Raw genomic sequence first — 17,876 nt, 5'->3', positions numbered from 1 at the left:
TTCATTCTACAAACACTTTCTCTTTATTACAAAATAAACAACTTAAATTTTCTTTACAGAAGATGAACTGAGGAAAAAAACAAATATAAATTAGTGCAAATTCACATCTTAAACCCTGACCCCCTGGTACATGAGCACACCACAGAACTCTGAACTCATCTGCTCCACCTTCTTCTTTTCTAAGAACCTTGATTTATTTATTTCCTTTCTTTAGAAATAAAACAGTTTCAACTTTAAATGTCAGTGAAACCCAGTCTGCACACTGACATTTACTCCTGTTGATTTCACTCTCTAGAAGGAGTGTATTTAAGATTCTCACTTTGAGAAAAAGCTGCTCAGAACATCTGAGCAGTGAGCTAACTCTTGAAAGTGCAAATTCAGAGGGTCTTTGAACGCATCAACTGACACTGAGATCTCAAACTCAACTTTAGGAAGAGCAAACTATCACATCTCGAGGATCATAAAGTGACTTTTCCAGTGTCTCTGATTTTTCTTGAACCAGGTTGTTTAACGAGGAACTCGATGTTGAGATGTGAGGCTTTCATTGGACAGTTTCAGCTTGCTCTTGTCCAGTCTGTTTTGAGGCCCGTGTGTCCATTCCTGAAAAGTGATTGGCTGGAGCTCCTGCCCCGCCACACTCGAGCAGAGACGTCTGGAGACAAAAGAAAAACTGATGAGTTTAAGTCTTGATAATGAGTTATTGATCAGCGTTATAGACTTGATTCTGACACTGCTCTTGCATACATAAAACGCCACTCAGTCAAACCCACCTTATGTCTCCTCCCTCTTCCACTCTCTTTGATTTTCCCTATTTTCTCCTCCTCCTCTTCTGTCTTCTTCTCCTCTCCCTCCATCTCCTCCTCCTCCTCCTCCTCCTCAGATAGGGTAGCCACCTTCTTCACTGTGATTGGCTGCAAGGAGGCCAGGAGGGCGGGGACGGTGAAGCAGGACAGGAAGCGAGCCTTCAGCAGCTGATACGCAGAGTTGTCTGCAAACCGCTCGGCCACCAGATGACGCAGCGCTGCAACATGCTCCTCCTCGTTCTCCTCCTTCTCCTCTTTCTCCTTTGGTTCAGAGCTGAGAGGTGGAGCAGCTGGAGGACAAAACAAACACACCTGAGAGCCAGATTTGGACTCTGAATGGAAGTAGCTGAGCTCCTAAAAAGTATGACTAAAGGTCTTTCCTGAAGCTCTGTCCAAAACCTAACCGGACCTTATATTTGATTCATTGATTGGTTAAAAGAAGTATCTATGAGTTGTGTAAGCTGTGTTACCTGGTTTGTCTGCAGTTGGTTCAAGGTCTGAGGTGGAGTCTGGCAGCTCTGAAGGCTGACCTGATGTCTCCTTGGTGATGCCGTCAGGTTTGGACGAGGTCTTGGGGGGTTCAGGTTGGGATTCAGACGCTTGACTCAAAAGCTGCAGCGACAGTTTGGTCAGAGACTTCTTGGCGCGGAGTAACTCACTGAGCGTGCTCAAATTGCTGACGAAGGGGGGAAGGTAGGGGAGAGTCGCTCCTGCTCCAGGTACGACGACTCCTCCCTGACCGCTGAGCCAAACCTGCACCTCTACCCGGGACTCCAGGAACATCAGGGAGGGATCAAACTGCAGGGTTTCCTTTCTGAGGGAAGGTGGTGCTGCTTTCTCTGCAGGGCTGACGGGTATGGAGGGAGGCTGGGTGGGACAGGGGGAAGGCTGGGAGAAGGCAGGATTTGAGACAGGTTGCAGGATGAAGGTTGGAGGGAGGGGCCTTGCGGGGCTTGGGGGCAGAGGAAGGAGGGTTACAGGATTAGACATACTGGGGGGACGAGGCGCGAGCGAGCGTAGAGGTGGAGCTGCCTGCTTGGATTTTGTAGTCCTCCTTCGTGAAGCTGGGGATGGGGTTCCTGGTGCGATTGCCAGTCGCAGGCCCTGTGGAGGGGTTTCTGCCAGCTGGACCGGGCCACCAGGAGTCATGACCCACACAGGCTGACTGGGTGATAAACACAACCCTGGGACAGGAGCTACTTGCTGCTTTGGTACGACTTTGTCCTGTTTACGGCGAGACTGACGAGGGCGCTTTTTAGGAGGAGTAGAAGAGGGAGTCCTCTTCTTCGTGGATTCATCCTGGAAAAGATCACAAGAGAGGAGACAGTCTGAGAGGAGGTGAAGGACAGGGGAACTTGGTGGTGTTTTCGTGGTTCCAAATTATTATGCAGGTAACCTTTTATTGAAAATCTAGAAGACTGATGTTGAGGAAAAAAAGGGTTTTAGTCTGTAAAACATTTTCAAGCCGAGAACTGCTCCCCCTAGTGGCTGGCTGCAGTATAGGTCAAAAACTCTGTCTCCCCCATTCATTTAAATGGGGCTACACTCAAACCTTTAAAAACGAAATACACGTCATATGAATGTTTCTCACATCCGTATGCTGTGGTGATATGTAGTTAGTATTTGACTGTTTTGTGTTCAAGGCCTCTTTTTGCTGAAAAGTTTCTTTTTCGTTAGTTATTAGAGGTTAAAAAACTGTGTTTTACAATGTTACAATGTTACAATGTCATTTAGCAGACGCTTTTATCCAAAGCGACGTACATACAAGAACAAGAACAACACAAGCAAAGATCTAGACAAGAGGAAACAAGATCAGTAAGAGGAACAAAGTGCTTCAAGTCAATTTGGGAGCAGGTACTGCCAAGCAGTGTAAAGACAATGCACAAAAGTAAATAAGGAACATCTACAATGAAGCAACCAAACCATTTAAGACCTTCCATTATCATTATCATCATCAACAATTAACATCACCACAATAATGACCAAAGTACCAAGTGCTGGGTCACTCCAGACCTGAACACAGACTCCCAGAGTAGAGCAGGACAGTGTGAGTCAACTGTAGCTGGAAGACATGATCTGCCACTGGGGACAACAGTGGAGAACAGTCTAGCTAAGTGCATAGTGCTTCCTAAAGAGCTGGGTCTTTAGCTGTCTTTTGAAAGTAGAGAGGGACTCTGCAGATCGAATGGAGTTGGACAATTCATTCCACCATTTAGGGACAACAGAAGAGAAGAGTCCAGCTAGTGATTTTGATTTTGAGGCCTTGTGTGCTGGAAGCACTAGGTGCTTTTCAGAGGCTGAGTGTAGCGGGCGAGAAGGGCAGTAGACCTGGATGAGGGGTTCCAGGTAAACTGGAGCGGTTTTGGTGACTGCTTTGTAAGTCATGATTAGAGTTTTGTATCTGATGCGAGCTGCAACTGGAAGTCAGTGTAGAGAAATGAGCAGGGGAGTGACATGAGCTGTCTTAGGCTGGTTGAAGACCAGACGTGCTGCTACATCCGGGTTTGCTTTGATTGACAGCTGCCGTAGAGAGAAACTCTGTAGGACCTCGGGACGGTACGCTGTAGGGCGGTAAGAGTCTGCGCAGAAAATGTACAAGTTGGCAGCGTTCTGGAACGGGATATTTTGGCTTCAAAACAGTTCAAAGGGAAAAGGCAGAGAGACGCTGTCCATTATATATACAGTCTAAGGCAGGGGTGTCCAAATGTTTTTCAAAGAGGGCCACATATGATGTTGTAAGAATACCTCAGGGCCAGTGGCTCCTACTGAGAGTTAGGAATCATAAACTTTATATATGAAATATCTATTAATAACAATTATATTACATTTTTTCTCAATAAATCAGTAACTAGGTAGTCCTCAGTTCTCCACAAGCCATGTAAACATTAGCAGACTGTATCTTCTTCTGGAGGAAAATGTTTTTCATGTGGGTCGGGCAATGCTGGAAAAATATTGTCTCATTGTTTTCCTATGGCAGGATCACGATCTGGATTTAATCACACTTCTTTTTCATGTTGTTTTTAAGACTTTTCTGACCAGCAGACAACATTTTAGAACCAAATAATTATTTTCCTGAGTTCTGAACATTTTTTATGCACCAAATGTTTCCATTTTCTGTACAGTTTCAGTATTCTGGTCTTGTCTTGTGTCCTCTTTTGTGTCTTCTGAGCTTTTTCCTTTTTCCACATCATGATATAAACATTAATTTGAAAACCTGTCAGCTTTAAGAGTTCTTGTGTTTCTTCTTTATTGCCATCTTGCAGAATGCCCAGTGTTTTGGCTTTATAAAAGTAGTCCATATGAAGCTTTTTGAGACGTTTCTGGATTGACTTTAGTTTTGTTTGTGTGCTTGTAAGAAACTGCAAATGTGATGATTCAGAAGGTGATTACATTTTTTGCTATAAATAACACTATTTAAGTTTGAAGCTTGGGGCCATAAATAAATGGACCTTGGGCCGTGATTGGCCCCCGGGCCGCACTTTGGACATGCCTGGTCTATGGTGTCAATACATCCTTACCCTGATCTACAGAAATTAAAGGACCCTGCAGAGACCTGCTTTCTGAACAATGACATGCATAGAGACAGACAGAGATCTTACCTCGGCCTGATTGGATTCCTGAAAAGCTTTGGCCTTCTGACTCGGCTTCCGAACCCTCTTTCCTTCCTGCTGCACGCCTGTACCCGTCTCGCCTTCGACTTTCACAGCCCTAACCTCTCCTGTCGCGGCATCACTCTTCACGCCCTCAGCATCACCTGTCCTGCTCGCACTCTGCTCATCCTGACTGCTCGTCACATTCTGCTCGTCGTCCTTGCTCGCCCCTTTCCTTTTTTTGGACGGGGCGGCTTTGGGAGTCTTTTTGGGGGCGGGGCCTGATTTTTTGGAGCGGCTTGGGCTCTTTGACTTGACGCTTTGTTTACCAGAGTTTGGAGGAGGATGTAATGAGATGTAGGTGTGATCACTCGGGGGAAGGGCAGCGGATGAAGCAGTGTGCTGATTGGTTGGTATGGGAAGGAGTGAGGCTACATGGACATTCTGAGTGGAGGACACGCTCCCGTTAGAACACGCTTGGTCCACAGGGACTGGAAAGACCTTTAGACTCTCGGTTCTTTGAGCTGTGTTGGGGTCGGTCAGTGAGGATGGAGAAGTCTGAAGAACAAGCTGGACTGGGACAGTGCCGACCCCCTCAGGAGGACTGCTTGTGTCCTTGGTTTTAGGTTTCCGTCTTCGAGAAGGAGCAGCTTTTTTCTTGAGTTCAGCCTGAAAGAAGCAACAAATACAGACAAGTCAGACTATAACATCAAACTGAGGACCATCAGAGACACACATGAGAGTCCAGGCTTTTAGATAGAGACCAGATTTACTGACAAGAGTTCCTAAACCGTTACCTTTTCTAGAGTGGCTCCCTGAAGAGCTTTTGCCTTCTGGCTGGGCTTCCGAAGCCTCCCGCTGATGGTGGTCTTGCTGTCATCTTCTGTGTCCACACCTGTACTTGCACCACCCAAACCACCCCCTTCCTTTTTGATATCCATCACATTTGGACTGCTGACAACCGCCTCTTCAACCTTTTCTTTCTTCGACCTCCTCCCCTTGGCTGGAGTCCGCTTGGAACTTGATGGGCTTGATGAGGCTTTTGCATTCAGGGAAGGGGGCAGGGGTCTAGCTTGTTGACCGAGGGAGGCGTTGGAGGGTATTGTTACCACAGTAAGGGGGGTATTGTTCATCCTCTGAAGAGCAGGGGGAGATGTGCATGAAAACACAGTCGGTTGGGTCGGGACAGATTGTGAAATGTAGACCCCCTGAGGGAACGACATCTGAGGATGCATGTTAGGAGGCATCTTAAAAAGAATGCCAGGTGTATTTGGCGAAGTAGCTTGCTGCAGAACAACGACCTGTTGCTGCATCGGTTGTTGCTGTTTCTGTTGCTGCAGCGCGTACAGCTGCTCCAAGATGAGTTTGTGCTGCAGATCCAACTCCCGAAGTTCCTTTATGATCTTCCTCTGCTGAAAAGATCCCACTTTCGACTTCAACTTCGGCTTGAGAGCGGAATTTTCTGGAGCTGGCACCGATTGCATCACACAGATCCTCCTCTGCTCGATCACCTCCTTACACCCCACAGTGTCCACGTTCATGGTCTGGAGGAAGAGCAGGAATACAGATGTTGAAGTGAGCTGCCTCTTTTCTCCTTGCTCCCTCAGGACGTCAGCCATTCTCACTCTGGTATCTGAAGGGATCAGTGCGTTACCGATCCAGGGGATCACTGCGGCCTGCAGCTGGTATCCCAGCCCTAGTTCCGTCACTCGGTTGATGTTGTTCTTTTTGTCGACCTCAGTCTTCCTTGGAGGGCCCAATTTCAGATGGTTGAACTTCTCTGCCTGGTGGGCCAAGTAAATCCGGAGCTGGTCCGCTGACACCATCATCATGGTGCGGTTGCTGTGGCGGTTGTTACTCGACTGCCCTTTGGGACGTGGTCCGATAATCACAGAGCGCCCAAACAGGCCGATGATGGTTGACCGGGCTTTCACATTGTTTGTGTCTCCAGTAGGAGGGAACTCGACGGGCTGAAAGACCATGAAGCCTGGACTCACTCGTTCAGCTGGAATCCACTCTCCCATGGGGGGAACGATGTACTCCTCTTCCTTCACTACCTCTTCACTCCTCACCTCTTCCACAGTTTTCGCCTCTCCATCACTCTCCATGTACACCACCTTGTCCTCGTCTTCTTCTTCTTCCTCTTCTTCATCTTCAGATTTCACCTTCTTCACAACCTTCCGTTTTTTCCTGATTCTCTTCTTTGTTCCTTCCTTCCCTCCAGGTGATTTTTTACCTCTGCTTCTCTATTGACAAAGACAGTTTGGAGTCAGTAACATGTTCAGGGTTCAGATTTCTCTTTATGCTGATGATATTCTAGTAAAATGATATTACTTTTTGGGGCAAATTTCCCTTTAGATACGACATCTGAAGAGAGAGAGGAAGTGTGGGGAGTAGAGAGAAGGAGGGATGACATGCAGCAAAGCGTTGAGGCCGGGAGTCGAACCTGCAACCGCTGCAACGAGGACTATAGCCTCTGTACAAGTGGGGTGTGCGCCTAAGCCACTAGGCCAACTGCGCCCCAGATTTCTCTTTATGCTGATGATACTCTAATTTGTTTTGGTTCTTATTTACCTCTTTTAAAAAGAGCAACAGATGGAAATGGAAGATGCTAACTTTAGCCCTGATCCTCTTGATGTTATAGAGGGAAAAACGGCAGGACCGAGCAATCGAGGCAAAAATGTTGCTATTTGAATGGGTGTGTATGTGGCTTCAGGGGCTTTTGCAGCCAGCCTCAAGTGGACACTCGAGGAACTGCAGTTTTTAACACTTCATTTTTTAATTAGTTGTAGTACCTTGCTGCGAAAGCTTGAGCTCAGTCTCCTCCACTCTCTCATACACTGAGCGTCGAAACGGTGAGGAATCTCAGCAGCGATCTTCGCCCAATGACCTGACACACAAACACGTATGTGAATTATGACCGTAAAGAGACACAAGAAGAAGAACACAGGAGGTGGAAAAACACGATGACAGATCACAGTGGTAGCAGCATCAGTGGGCGGGGCCACAGAACTTCAAAAGACCCAATTAGAGGTGGTCAACGTGCTTAAACTGGCATATAAATACTTGACCAGAGCAACTTGTAACCAGCACAGGCATGGGGATGTTAACCTGCAAGGAGGACTTAAAGCTGGTTGTGCTAGCTCTGTTAACTGTAGCCACACATGGAAGACCAATATGACATGGTTTACCTGCAGACCCTGTGATCCCTGTGAGTGTTTTCTTACCTTGAGACCAGTCAGTTAGTAGGAATTCAAATTTCTGTTTCAATGACGGGGAATTTAGCTGCTTCTGAACATCCCTGGTCCTGAGTGTTTGTGGGACTCACCGACTCCATGTTTTTCCACCAGTTGCAGCAGCAGCCTTTGCTCCAGTATTTCAAAAGGTCCTCTCTTGATGTCCGTCTTCAGACAGTCCAGATACCTGCGTGCACACAAAAAAAATAATATGCACTGAAACAAATGTTTGCAAAAACTGGAAAGAGTTTCCTTCCCACTTAAACCCTTACTCCACTTGATTTAGATTCTGTATTTTGATATATGTAAGAATGCATTTCCATAAAGTGCCAGTGGAGAAACACAGAGGACAGTTAAATGACCATTTCCGGAGCTCAAAGCTAAGTAAGCTAATCTGAAGGCAAGGCAAGGCAGCTTTATTTGTATAGTGCATTTCATACATGAGGGCAACTCAATGTGCTTTACATTAAAACATTAAAAGCATTGGAAACATTCAGACAAGCATAAAAGAGCACAATTAAAATGACAAATATGATAAAACAGAAAAGAAAAGGAAAATTAGAAATATATTAAAAATTACATTAAAATGTTAATTTAAAGTGAGTTAAATTGAGCTAAGATAGGAAGGCAGTGGTTAATAAAAAAGTCTTAATTGATTTAAAAGAGGTGAGAGTTGGAGCAGACCTACAGCTTTCAGGGAGTGTGTTCCAGATATGTGGTGCATAATGACTAAACGCTGCTTCACCATGTTTCCTTCTGACTCTAGGGACTGAAAGCAGACCAGTACCTGATGACCTCAGAGGCCGAGGTGGTTCATAAAGTAGTAGCAGATTTTGGGCCTAAACCATTCAGGTCTTTATAAACCATCAGCAGGATTTTAAAGTCTATTCTCTGACAGACAGGAAGCCAGTGTAGGGATCTAAGAACTGGAGTGATGTGGTCTACTTTGTTGGTCCTTGTTAGGACTCGAGCAGTAGCATTCTGTATGAGCTGCAGCCGTCTGATGGACTTTTTAGGGAGTCCTGTAAAGACCCCGTTACAGTAGTCTAGTCTGCTAAAGATAAATGCATGGAGGAGTTTTTCTGCATCCTGCTGAGACATAAGTCCTTTAATCCTTGATATATTCTTAAGGTGATAGTAGGCGGACTTTGTAATTGTCTTAATGTGGCTGCTGAAATTAAGGTCTGAGTCTAAGACTACACCAAGGTTTCTGGCTTGGTTTGAACATTTCATCGTTGCAGATTGGAGCTGAGCAGTAACCTTTAACCTTTCTTCCTCCAGAAACAATCATTTCAGTTTTTTCTTTGTTTAACTGAAGAAAGTTCTGTCTCGTCCAGTCATTGATTTGTTCAATGCATTTACTCAGTGTTTGTATGGGACTGTAATCCCCTGGTGATATGGTGATGTAAATGTGTGTGTCATCTGCATAGCTATGGTATTTTATTTTGTTGTTTCTTATTATCTGACCTAAGGGGAGCATGTAGATGTTGAATAGCAGAGGCCCCAGAATGGGTCCCTGAGGTACTCCACATACGATTTTCATCCGCTCAGATGTGTATTTACCTATAGACACAAAATAGTCCCGGTCATTAAAAATAGGACTTAATGCAATTTAGTACTGCACCAGAGAGTGCCACCCAGTTTCAAGTCTGTCCAGTAGTATCTTGTGGTCAACTGTGTCAAAAGCAGCACTAAGATCAAGTGATACCAAAACTGAAATTTTGCCACTGTCTGTGTTTAAATGAATATCATTGAGGACCTTGACTAGAGCGGTAGACATCAAAACAGTCTGAAGACACAACAGCATCGTCTGTTGTCCAATCAGCGCTCACCTGTCTCTGCAGGCGCCGTCAGTACGTCCAGGAACCTCCAACCTGATCTTCCACCACTCCTTCTCTCCATAATAGGACACAGCTTTCAGCAGCATCTAAAAGACAGACAGGTATCTGTGTTCATTCTGCAGTGGGATGGGTGTGTCCGGTCTAAGCTCCGCCCCCTCAGCTTACCTCATCCTCCTCTTTGGTCCACGGTCCTTTCCTCAGGCTCGGATCCAACACCTGCGTCCACCTGTAGATCAGCTGAGCGGTGTCACGGCCTTCGATGAAGTAACTCACTGAGAGGTGAAAGACGGAGAGACGTGGCGTTAGGTGTTGCGCAGTCGACTGCGTGATGTCGTGATGTGATGTCATAGTGTGATGTCATTACTCTGAGTGTACGGGATGAAGTTTCCGATCCTCATCTTCTCCACCAGCTCTTTGAGGAGAAAGTCTTCGGCGGGGGTCCAACTGCTGTGTCTCAACGAGCCCGACACGAAACGCTGGAAGGTCTGAAGACACAGGAAGGCTGTCCTCCCCGACTGAGAGACAGACAGGTGGAAGGAGAGAGAGAGACGGGTGAGGGATGGAGAGAGGGACGGGTTAGAGGGACAAAAAAGAAAACGCCAGATACAGTATGCAAGAAATTCTAGAGATGTGGAAGAGTTTCCTCCACGTGTGAGAGACAGACAGGTGGAGGGAAAGAGACAGAAAGAAAGAGTGAGACACAGGCTCAAAGGACAGACAGGTGAAGAGAGACAGACAGGTCAGATACAAAGCACCTGAACATCTGTAAACTCAGCAAGCCGGTCCTGTCATCTGAGAGAAAGACAGGCAAAGAGAGAGACAGATCAAGAGAGAGAGGGAGACAGATCATGAGGTGAAAGACAGGTTAGCGGAGGACAGGCAATGAGAGAGACAGGTAAAGAGGGACAGATCAAGGGAGAGACAGGCAAAGAGGGAAACAGATCAAGAGAGAGAGACAGGCAAAGAGAAAGAAAGATCAAGAGAGAGACAGGTAAAAGGAGAGAGACAGATCAAGAGAGAGACAGGCAAAAAGAGAGACAGATCAAGAGAGAGAGAGACAGGCAAAAAGAGAGACAGGCAAAAAGAGAGACAGATCAAGAGAGAGAGAGACAGGCAAAGAGAGAGACAGATCAAGGGAGAGACAGGCAAAAAGAGAAAGACAGATCAAGAGAGAGTAAGGTAAAAGGAGAGAGACAGATCAAGAGAGAGACAGGCAAAAAGAGAGACAGATCAAGAGAGAGAGAGACAGGTAAAGGGGAGATGGATAAAGAGAGAGACAGATCAAGAGAAAGAGACAGATCAAAAGAGAGATAGATCAAGAGAGAGAGACAGACAGGCAAAGAGAGACACATAAAAAAAGAGACAGGCAAAAAGAGAGATAGTTTAAGCATTAAGAGACAAGTCAAAGAGAGAGAGAGAGAGACATATTAGAGAAGGAATAAAACAGGTCGAGAGACAGAGAGAAGGGACAGACACATGAAGAGAGACAGACAGGTCAGAGAGAAGGTGAGAGACAAGTAGTAATAACAGGTGATGACAGAGAGAAGTTCAGAATAAGACAGACAGGTGAGGAGAGACACCCTGCTGAAAGACAGACAGGTAAAAGACAAGAACACTCCTTCCTCACTTCCAGATCTGAAGCGATGGTCTCCCAGTCCCGCTCGCCGTGCGTCTCGCTGACCTCCTTCAGCAGCTGCACCTCCTCCTGAGTCCAGCGACTCTTGTTGATGGACGGGTGGAGGAAGTTCTGCCAGAACCTCTCAATGTCCTCCGCGTCCCTCGTTCCTTCAAACTGAGGAGAAGGAGAGGAGACGGTCTCAGTTTGTGTCTTCAGCATGAATCTGGAGATGAGTCATATCTGTACTTACATCAACATTAGAGATTTTCTGCCAGTCGTGTTCATCGAAGCGTTCCCCGATCAGCTCGTCCTCCTTCTTCTTCCTGTCAGATCAAAAGATAACGAATCAGACACACCGGCGTCTACATCCCTGCTTTAGTACAGATCCTCATAAGACATGTTTGAAGACACACAACACCACAGACACGTACCTGAGCATGTCTATTTCTCTCTCTACGTTGTCTATCTGCTGTCTGAGAGGCTGCCTGTCTGCTTCTACTGCTGACGACATCTTCTGACTCAGGTAGTCCATCCTAATGAGAGAGAGACAGGTTATTAAAACAGAATCAACCATGTCTGGAATTGTTTAAAAATCACCTGGACTCTTCTACTACTGAGCCATGCTGTTGTAATACGTGCAGAATCGGGTTTTGTTGAAATCTGTAAGGTCTTCCTAAAGACGTCAGTGTCAGGATGGCAGCATATGTTGCTCCTAAACCTGTTTGTTCAGCATTAATGAAGCCTTCACAGATGTGGAAGCTCCCCATGCCTTGGACTCTTATGATCCCCATACCATCAGGGACGCTGGCTTTGAACTGTGAGCTGATAACAAGCCGAGTGGTCTCTCTCCTCTTTAGAGCGGAGGACACAGCGTCCATGATTTCCAAAAAGAATGTCAGATTTTGATTCATCAGACCACAGGACAGTTTTCCACTTCCCCCTCAGTCCATCTAAGACCGGCTCAGGTCCAGAGAAGTCTCTGTGGTTCTGGAACAGGTTTATATAAGGTTTCCTCTTTGCATGGTTCAGTTTGAACCTGCATTAGTGGTTCAGTCATATACTGTGTTTACAGACTGGTTTATGAAGGTGATGTTGAGCCCATGCAGTGATTTCCACTACAGAGTCATGTCTGTTTTTAATGCAGTGACTTCCACTACAGAGTCATGTCTGTTATTAATGCAGTGACTTCCACTACAGAGTCATGTCTGTTTTTAATGCAGTGACTTCCACTACAGAGTCATGTATGTTATTAATGCAGTGACCTCCACTACAGAGTCATGTCTGTTATTAATGCAGTGACTTCCACTACAGAGTCATGTCTGTTATTAATGCAGTGACTTCCACTACAGAGTCCTGTCTGTGTTTAATGCAGTGACTTCCACTACAGAGTCATGTCTGTTATTAATGCAGTGACTTCCACTACAGAGTCATGTCTGTTTTTAATGCAGTGACTTCCACTACAGTCATGTCTATTTTTAATGCAGTGACTTCCACTACAGAGTCATGTCTGTATTTAATGCAGTGACTTCCACTACAGAGTCATGTCTGTTTTTAATGCAGTGACTTCCATTACAGAGTCATGTCTGTTATTAATGCAGTGACTTCCACTACAGCCATGTCTATTTTTAATGCAGTGACTTCCACTAGAGTCATGTCTATTTTTAATGCAGTGACTTCCACTACAGTCATGTCTATTTTTAATGCAGTGACTTCCATTACAGAGTCATGTCTGTTATTAATGCAGTGACTTCCACTACAACCATGTCTATTTTTAATGCAGTGACTTCCACTAGAGTCATGTCTATTTTTAATGCAGTGACTTCCACTACAGAGTCATGTCTATTTTTAATGCAGTGACTTCCACTACAACCATGTCTATTTTTAATGCAGTGACTTCCACTACAGAGTCATGTCTATTTTTAATGCAGTGACTTCCACTACAGTCATGTCTATTTTTAATGCAGTGACTTCCACTACAGAGTCATGTCTGTTTTTAATGCAGTGACTTCCACTACAAAGTCATGTCTGTTTTTAATGCAGTGACTTCCACTACAGAGTCATGTCTGTTTTTAATGCAGTGACTTCCACTACAAAGTCATGTCTGTTTTTAATGCAGTGACTTCCACTACAGAGACATGTCTGTATTTAATGCAGTGATTTTGTTGTCCCTGTCCAAAATGTCACCTGATCAAAATTAACATATATTTTTCATAATAAAAGTTTAACATTTGATATGCTGTCTTTACACTTTTTTCAATACATTTCAAATGACTTTTTAAATATCAAAATCTGCTTTATCAACATTTTTCACTGCATCCCACTGTATTTTTGGAATTGGGGGATGTACTACTCATGAAAACATCAATCAACAAAAGGGTTTTACTTGGATAGTTTGGGTTGGATGAGTCTCCTCAGACTGTCTCTGGCGACAGAGTGGATCAACAGAGTCTTCTGCCAGCTCTCCCCTGAAGAGACAGACGCAGAATATCACAGACAGGTATCATGGAGTTGAATTAACTGATATTTCTGGGCTGTTGGGAAACCAAATGATTAAACTTTTTTCATTCTTACATCGTTTCAGTTTCAGGTTCTTCCCCTCCAGACAGCCGGTCAACCTGCTGGCCTTCTCCTTCGTCTCCTGGTTGGCTGGAGGACCCTGGAGATGGATAAACATGATGGAGTTTGAGTCTTATCAATTAGCTGAAAGAACAGAATGTCTGTCCTCCTGTCTGTCTGTCTGTCTGACTTACCAGCCCTGTCAGCTTGTCCTTGAAGTACGGTTTGAAGAAGCTGCCCAGGAACATGCGATGGTGGTCGCAGGAGGAGGAGGAGCTTTGTTCCTTGGGAGCCTCTTTGGTTGACCCAGCCAGCTGAGTCACCACGTCTCTCTACAGATAGAAAATATATATATGATCACTCCTTACTTCTGGGACTGCGAGGTGAAACCAGCAAGGAAATTCCATGTGCTGCAGTTCCATGAGTGGCCACTAGATGGCTGCCCCAGAAGTGAGTCAAGTCCCATATTAAAATGCTGATGGAATTATGGTTAAAGCTTAGAATTAAAATAATGTTTGGGGTCTTCATAACTAGGTTTTCTCTGTGTGACAGCTGCACAGAGGAGGAATCTTTACGCTTTATCTCCCCCCTGTTTAAATATCAAGGCTGGAGTCAAGCCTAGCTGCCACCCCGGCCCCTGATAAGATGAGAGTAGTGACATAAAGTCTTTGGTGTGTGCTGACCTGCTGTCTTTGGTTTTGAGCCAGCAGCGTCTCCAGCTGGTCCAGAGTCTCCTGAAGGACCTGCTGGTAGACGAGGTTCAACTGAAGGCAGGAGTCGGCGGTCGGAGGCAGACCCACCTCACTCTGAAAACAGAAACAGTCATCAAGACTCCCTCACATATCAGTGATGTTTGGATGCTTGTAAGGACACTGACCTCCTCACTGCTGCTGCCGTCATCATCATCTGAAGAGAGACAATCAGACATTAATACACATCCTGTTTCATCAAATCACAGGAGACACACACAGACAGACTGATAGATACCTGACACAAGAATGGGACTTTGTCCACCCAGGAAGTTCTCCAGGTTCTGGATTTCCTCCTGGATCTTGTTTCTCTGAGCCAGCAGACCAGCTGCAGACTGCAAACACACACACAGAGAAGTGTGTGAGTTATTATTGAACAGCATGGTGAAGCTGGACGCTGTGTATCTGAGTGTGTTTATTACCTGCTCCCCCTCCTCCTCTGAGTCATTGCCCTCTGATTCCTCGCCTGATGAAAGAGAGAGATCTGCTGTTAGAGAGGCAAACAGGAGGACCGGGAGACAGACTGATGGAGGCACAGACAGGTGAGCACGTACCTGACTCACTGCTCAGGAGATCCAGTTCGGCATGTGTCACAGACAAACTCTGTTCCAGCTCCTCCACCTGCTGCTGGAGTCTGTCTCTCTCCGCTGACAGAGAGGCAGACATGCTGCACAAAGACGGACAGACAGGTGAGGACATTTTGATGTTTGATGTTTCTCTCTTGAGTCTTATCTTGTTGCAGGGCATCAAGGCGAAGTTTAAAAGTCATCAAACAACCTTTTGTTTAAGAAACTATCATTCTGAGCTTCTTTGCAAAGTCAGTTTGATGCAAAATCTGAGAACAACAGCAAGTATTTCTCTGGTCCGTACGCTACTTCTTCTTCTTCTAAATCAGTATCACATCGGTCCTGAACTCTCCTCTTTGTCAGGCTCCAAGTAAGAGCACCACCCAAATGTTCACCTCCTTCTTCACTGAGGAGCTGTTTTCACATGGAAACATATCATTGCATTGTGTTTAAGAAGCTTAAGATCTTTAGTAAAAATCAACAGGCTTTCACCTTAATAAAATAAGAGATGGTAAGCCTGCACGCGGGTGATTAAACCATGAAGTTTGGACCTGCTAGTCTTCATCAGGGGATTTGGTTTGAGTACATAAGCTCAAATTTGAGGGGACAATTATTAAACTATAGACTCTCAAATGTATGGTGGCTCTGAAGGTCAACTGGAAAAACATGCAATGAAACAAAAAAAAAATCACCTAAGATGAAGTACATTCCACTAACCACAACAAACATTTCACTTAATTATATAATTCACTAAAAAATGTATCTTTTAATTTATGAAATTCTAAAAAACATGGCAAAAAAATGCAAAAGTATTTTTTTTAAATGCTAAAAAAATATTTAAAGGCCCTGTGAGGAGTTTTGAACTGGCTGAGAAACAGACTGAAAAAGATACTGATGCCTCTTTATAACCTTCAATAGCAAACGAGACCATCAGCAGCAACACTGACACCTTCTCTGTTGTCATTTTTAATGCCTGAAACCTTCCTGAGGGGGTAGGTGTCAGACCAGATGATGGACATCTCGTTTCAGAAACAGCCTTTATTTGACTGTTTTCATGGAAAATAATCACATTGCCTGATAAAGTTGTCTGTCAAAAGACAACAGGATGAGGTTTTTGTTGAAAACACTACTTTTGCATGTACAGGACAAGAGATAAGAGGTATCACTTTGTCCACAAGGGGGGCGCCAGAATTGATACAAAACAAAAGTTCCTCACAGCAGCTTTAAATCACAAAATAATTTATGAAACTACATAGAGGATTAGGGCCACTGAAAAAAAATTTAAGATCCAATTTTTTTTACTATTATTATTATTATTATGAGAAAAAAAAGTCAAAATTCTGAGAAAAAAGTCAGAAATCTCACTTTAATCTCAGAATTCTGACTTTTTTTCTCAGAATAATAATAAAATAAAATATTAAACCTTAATTTTTCTTTCTTTTTCAGTGGCCCTAATCCTCTCCCATATGAAACACAAAAATATTCCATCTTTTTGTTATTTTTTTGGTTATTTGAAGTGGATTTTAAATGTAATTTTGTGTTTTGTGAAATATTAATGAGTCGGGGAAAAAAAATCTTGAGTTTTGTGAAAAGTTTTTGGTGTTCATGAACTATTTTTGAATATCAAACACAACATTTTTGAATTTTGTGAAGCATTTTTAAGTTCTTTGAAATAATTTAGCTCTTTCTGAAACATTTTTAATTACTTTATTAAATGTTTTTGCATTTTGTGTTTTCTTTTTTTGCCTTCCATAAAACATTTAGTCTTTCTTTCAGATGTGTTTAATAAAATACTTTTGCATTCTTTTAAAATGTTTTTTGCATCATGAAATGTTTTTGCAGTTCTCCTGCAGGGCTGCTGTGCAAACTCATCAAGGCAGCACTAAAACAAGACCAGCTTCCCTGAAGAGAGGCAGGAAGAAAAGACTTGAGATGATCTGCTGTCATGGAAGTGAACTGATCCTTTAACAGTCTAGTGAACATCATCCATACTTAATCTAAAGTCTGCTAAAGATCCTCTTTAATAAAGCACAGCAGAGATGCTCTGTAGAAGTGACAGGACACACATTTGCTGCAACATCATAAGTAATAATAGTAGAGATGGATGCTCTCGCAGCATGACTGCATTATGAAGTGCTGAATTAAACTGTATGCTGACATTAGCTCTAATAAAATGTAGAGATAACATGAAGTCAAACCTGACACAGCTCCTGTTTCCTCAGTAGATGCTCTGCTCCACTTTAACACCTCTTTATTATGGTTTTACTTTCAGCCTCCACGCGCCAATCAACGTTGCTCTGTCGTTGACATATTACCCAGCATGCTGTGCGGCAGGACACCTTCTCCCGCGAGGTTTTAGGGTCCAGATCGAGTCCGGGTCTCAAGATTCGGGTCAAAAAAAAGAATTGAATCTTTGATTTATTAAACAAAGCTGAAAAAAATAAAGATTTTTTTTTGTTATTGTTGCTAAACCATAGAAACTCCGAGAAAACAAACCATTGCTTCACTGTCCGTTCCTTATTTGCTTCCCCTTTTGACACTTCCGGTTAGGATATATTTTGGTTCCGCCTGATAAAATAAAATAAAATAAATAATATACAATAATAAGAATAATAATGATAATAATAAGAATAAGAATAAGAATAATACAAATAATAAGAGTGATTAAAATAATAATAAAAATTGTAATAATAACAATAACAATAATAATAATAATAATAATAATAATAATTGTAAGAATAAGGATAGGAATAATATTAATAATAAAAAAATAGCCAAGACCCTGCAGGTTTTAGAAGTTAACAAAATACAAAAACAGGAGAGAAAAAAAACCCAATTCAACCATCAAAATAATTTATTCACATTATTCTATAAAAACACAAGGCATGAATTGTCATCTCCTCATAATTACTTCATA

At 43.6% G+C, this 17,876-nt stretch overlaps 1 protein-coding gene across 1 annotated transcript; it reads right to left on the bottom strand.

Annotated features, from left to right (window-relative positions):
* snapc4 (small nuclear RNA activating complex, polypeptide 4) lies at positions 1 to 17,482 on the bottom strand. Its single transcript, XM_034692160.1, has 22 exons — positions 17,158 to 17,482; positions 14,948 to 15,060; positions 14,816 to 14,859; positions 14,632 to 14,728; positions 14,522 to 14,550; positions 14,328 to 14,450; positions 13,839 to 13,976; positions 13,660 to 13,744; positions 13,472 to 13,553; positions 11,520 to 11,621; positions 11,339 to 11,411; positions 11,098 to 11,262; positions 9,835 to 9,985; positions 9,636 to 9,742; positions 9,462 to 9,556; positions 7,722 to 7,816; positions 7,189 to 7,283; positions 5,191 to 6,639; positions 4,403 to 5,062; positions 1,274 to 2,102; positions 771 to 1,093; positions 1 to 652 (listed from the first exon to the last, which is right to left on the bottom strand). Exons 2-22 carry the CDS (start codon positions 15,057 to 15,059, stop codon positions 542 to 544), a joined length of 4,965 nt encoding a protein of 1,654 aa, XP_034548051.1. The 5' UTR covers position 15,060; positions 17,158 to 17,482; the 3' UTR covers positions 1 to 541.
* Positions 17,483 to 17,876: the final 394 nt, after the last annotated feature.

This window comes from Notolabrus celidotus, chromosome 9, assembly GCF_009762535.1.
Source record: "Notolabrus celidotus isolate fNotCel1 chromosome 9, fNotCel1.pri, whole genome shotgun sequence".
NCBI lineage: Eukaryota > Metazoa > Chordata > Actinopteri > Labriformes > Labridae > Notolabrus > Notolabrus celidotus.
The sequence above is the reverse complement of the archived record's forward strand: the minus strand, read 5'-3'. Positions and strand labels throughout refer to the sequence as shown.

Excerpts from the sequence above, each read along its gene's own strand:
- snapc4 (XM_034692160.1), bottom strand. The coding sequence starts at position 15,059 with ATGTCTGCCTCTCTGTCAGCGGAGAGAGACAGACTCCAGCAGCAGGTG. Across the intron at positions 11,412-11,519 it reads AGAGAAATAGACATGCTCAG|GAAGAAGAAGGAGGACGAGC; the intron begins GTACGTGTCTGT and ends TTGATCTGACAG. Across the intron at positions 6,640-7,188 it reads GCTCAAGCTTTCGCAGCAAG|AGAAGCAGAGGTAAAAAATC; the intron begins GTACTACAACTA and ends CTTTGTCAATAG.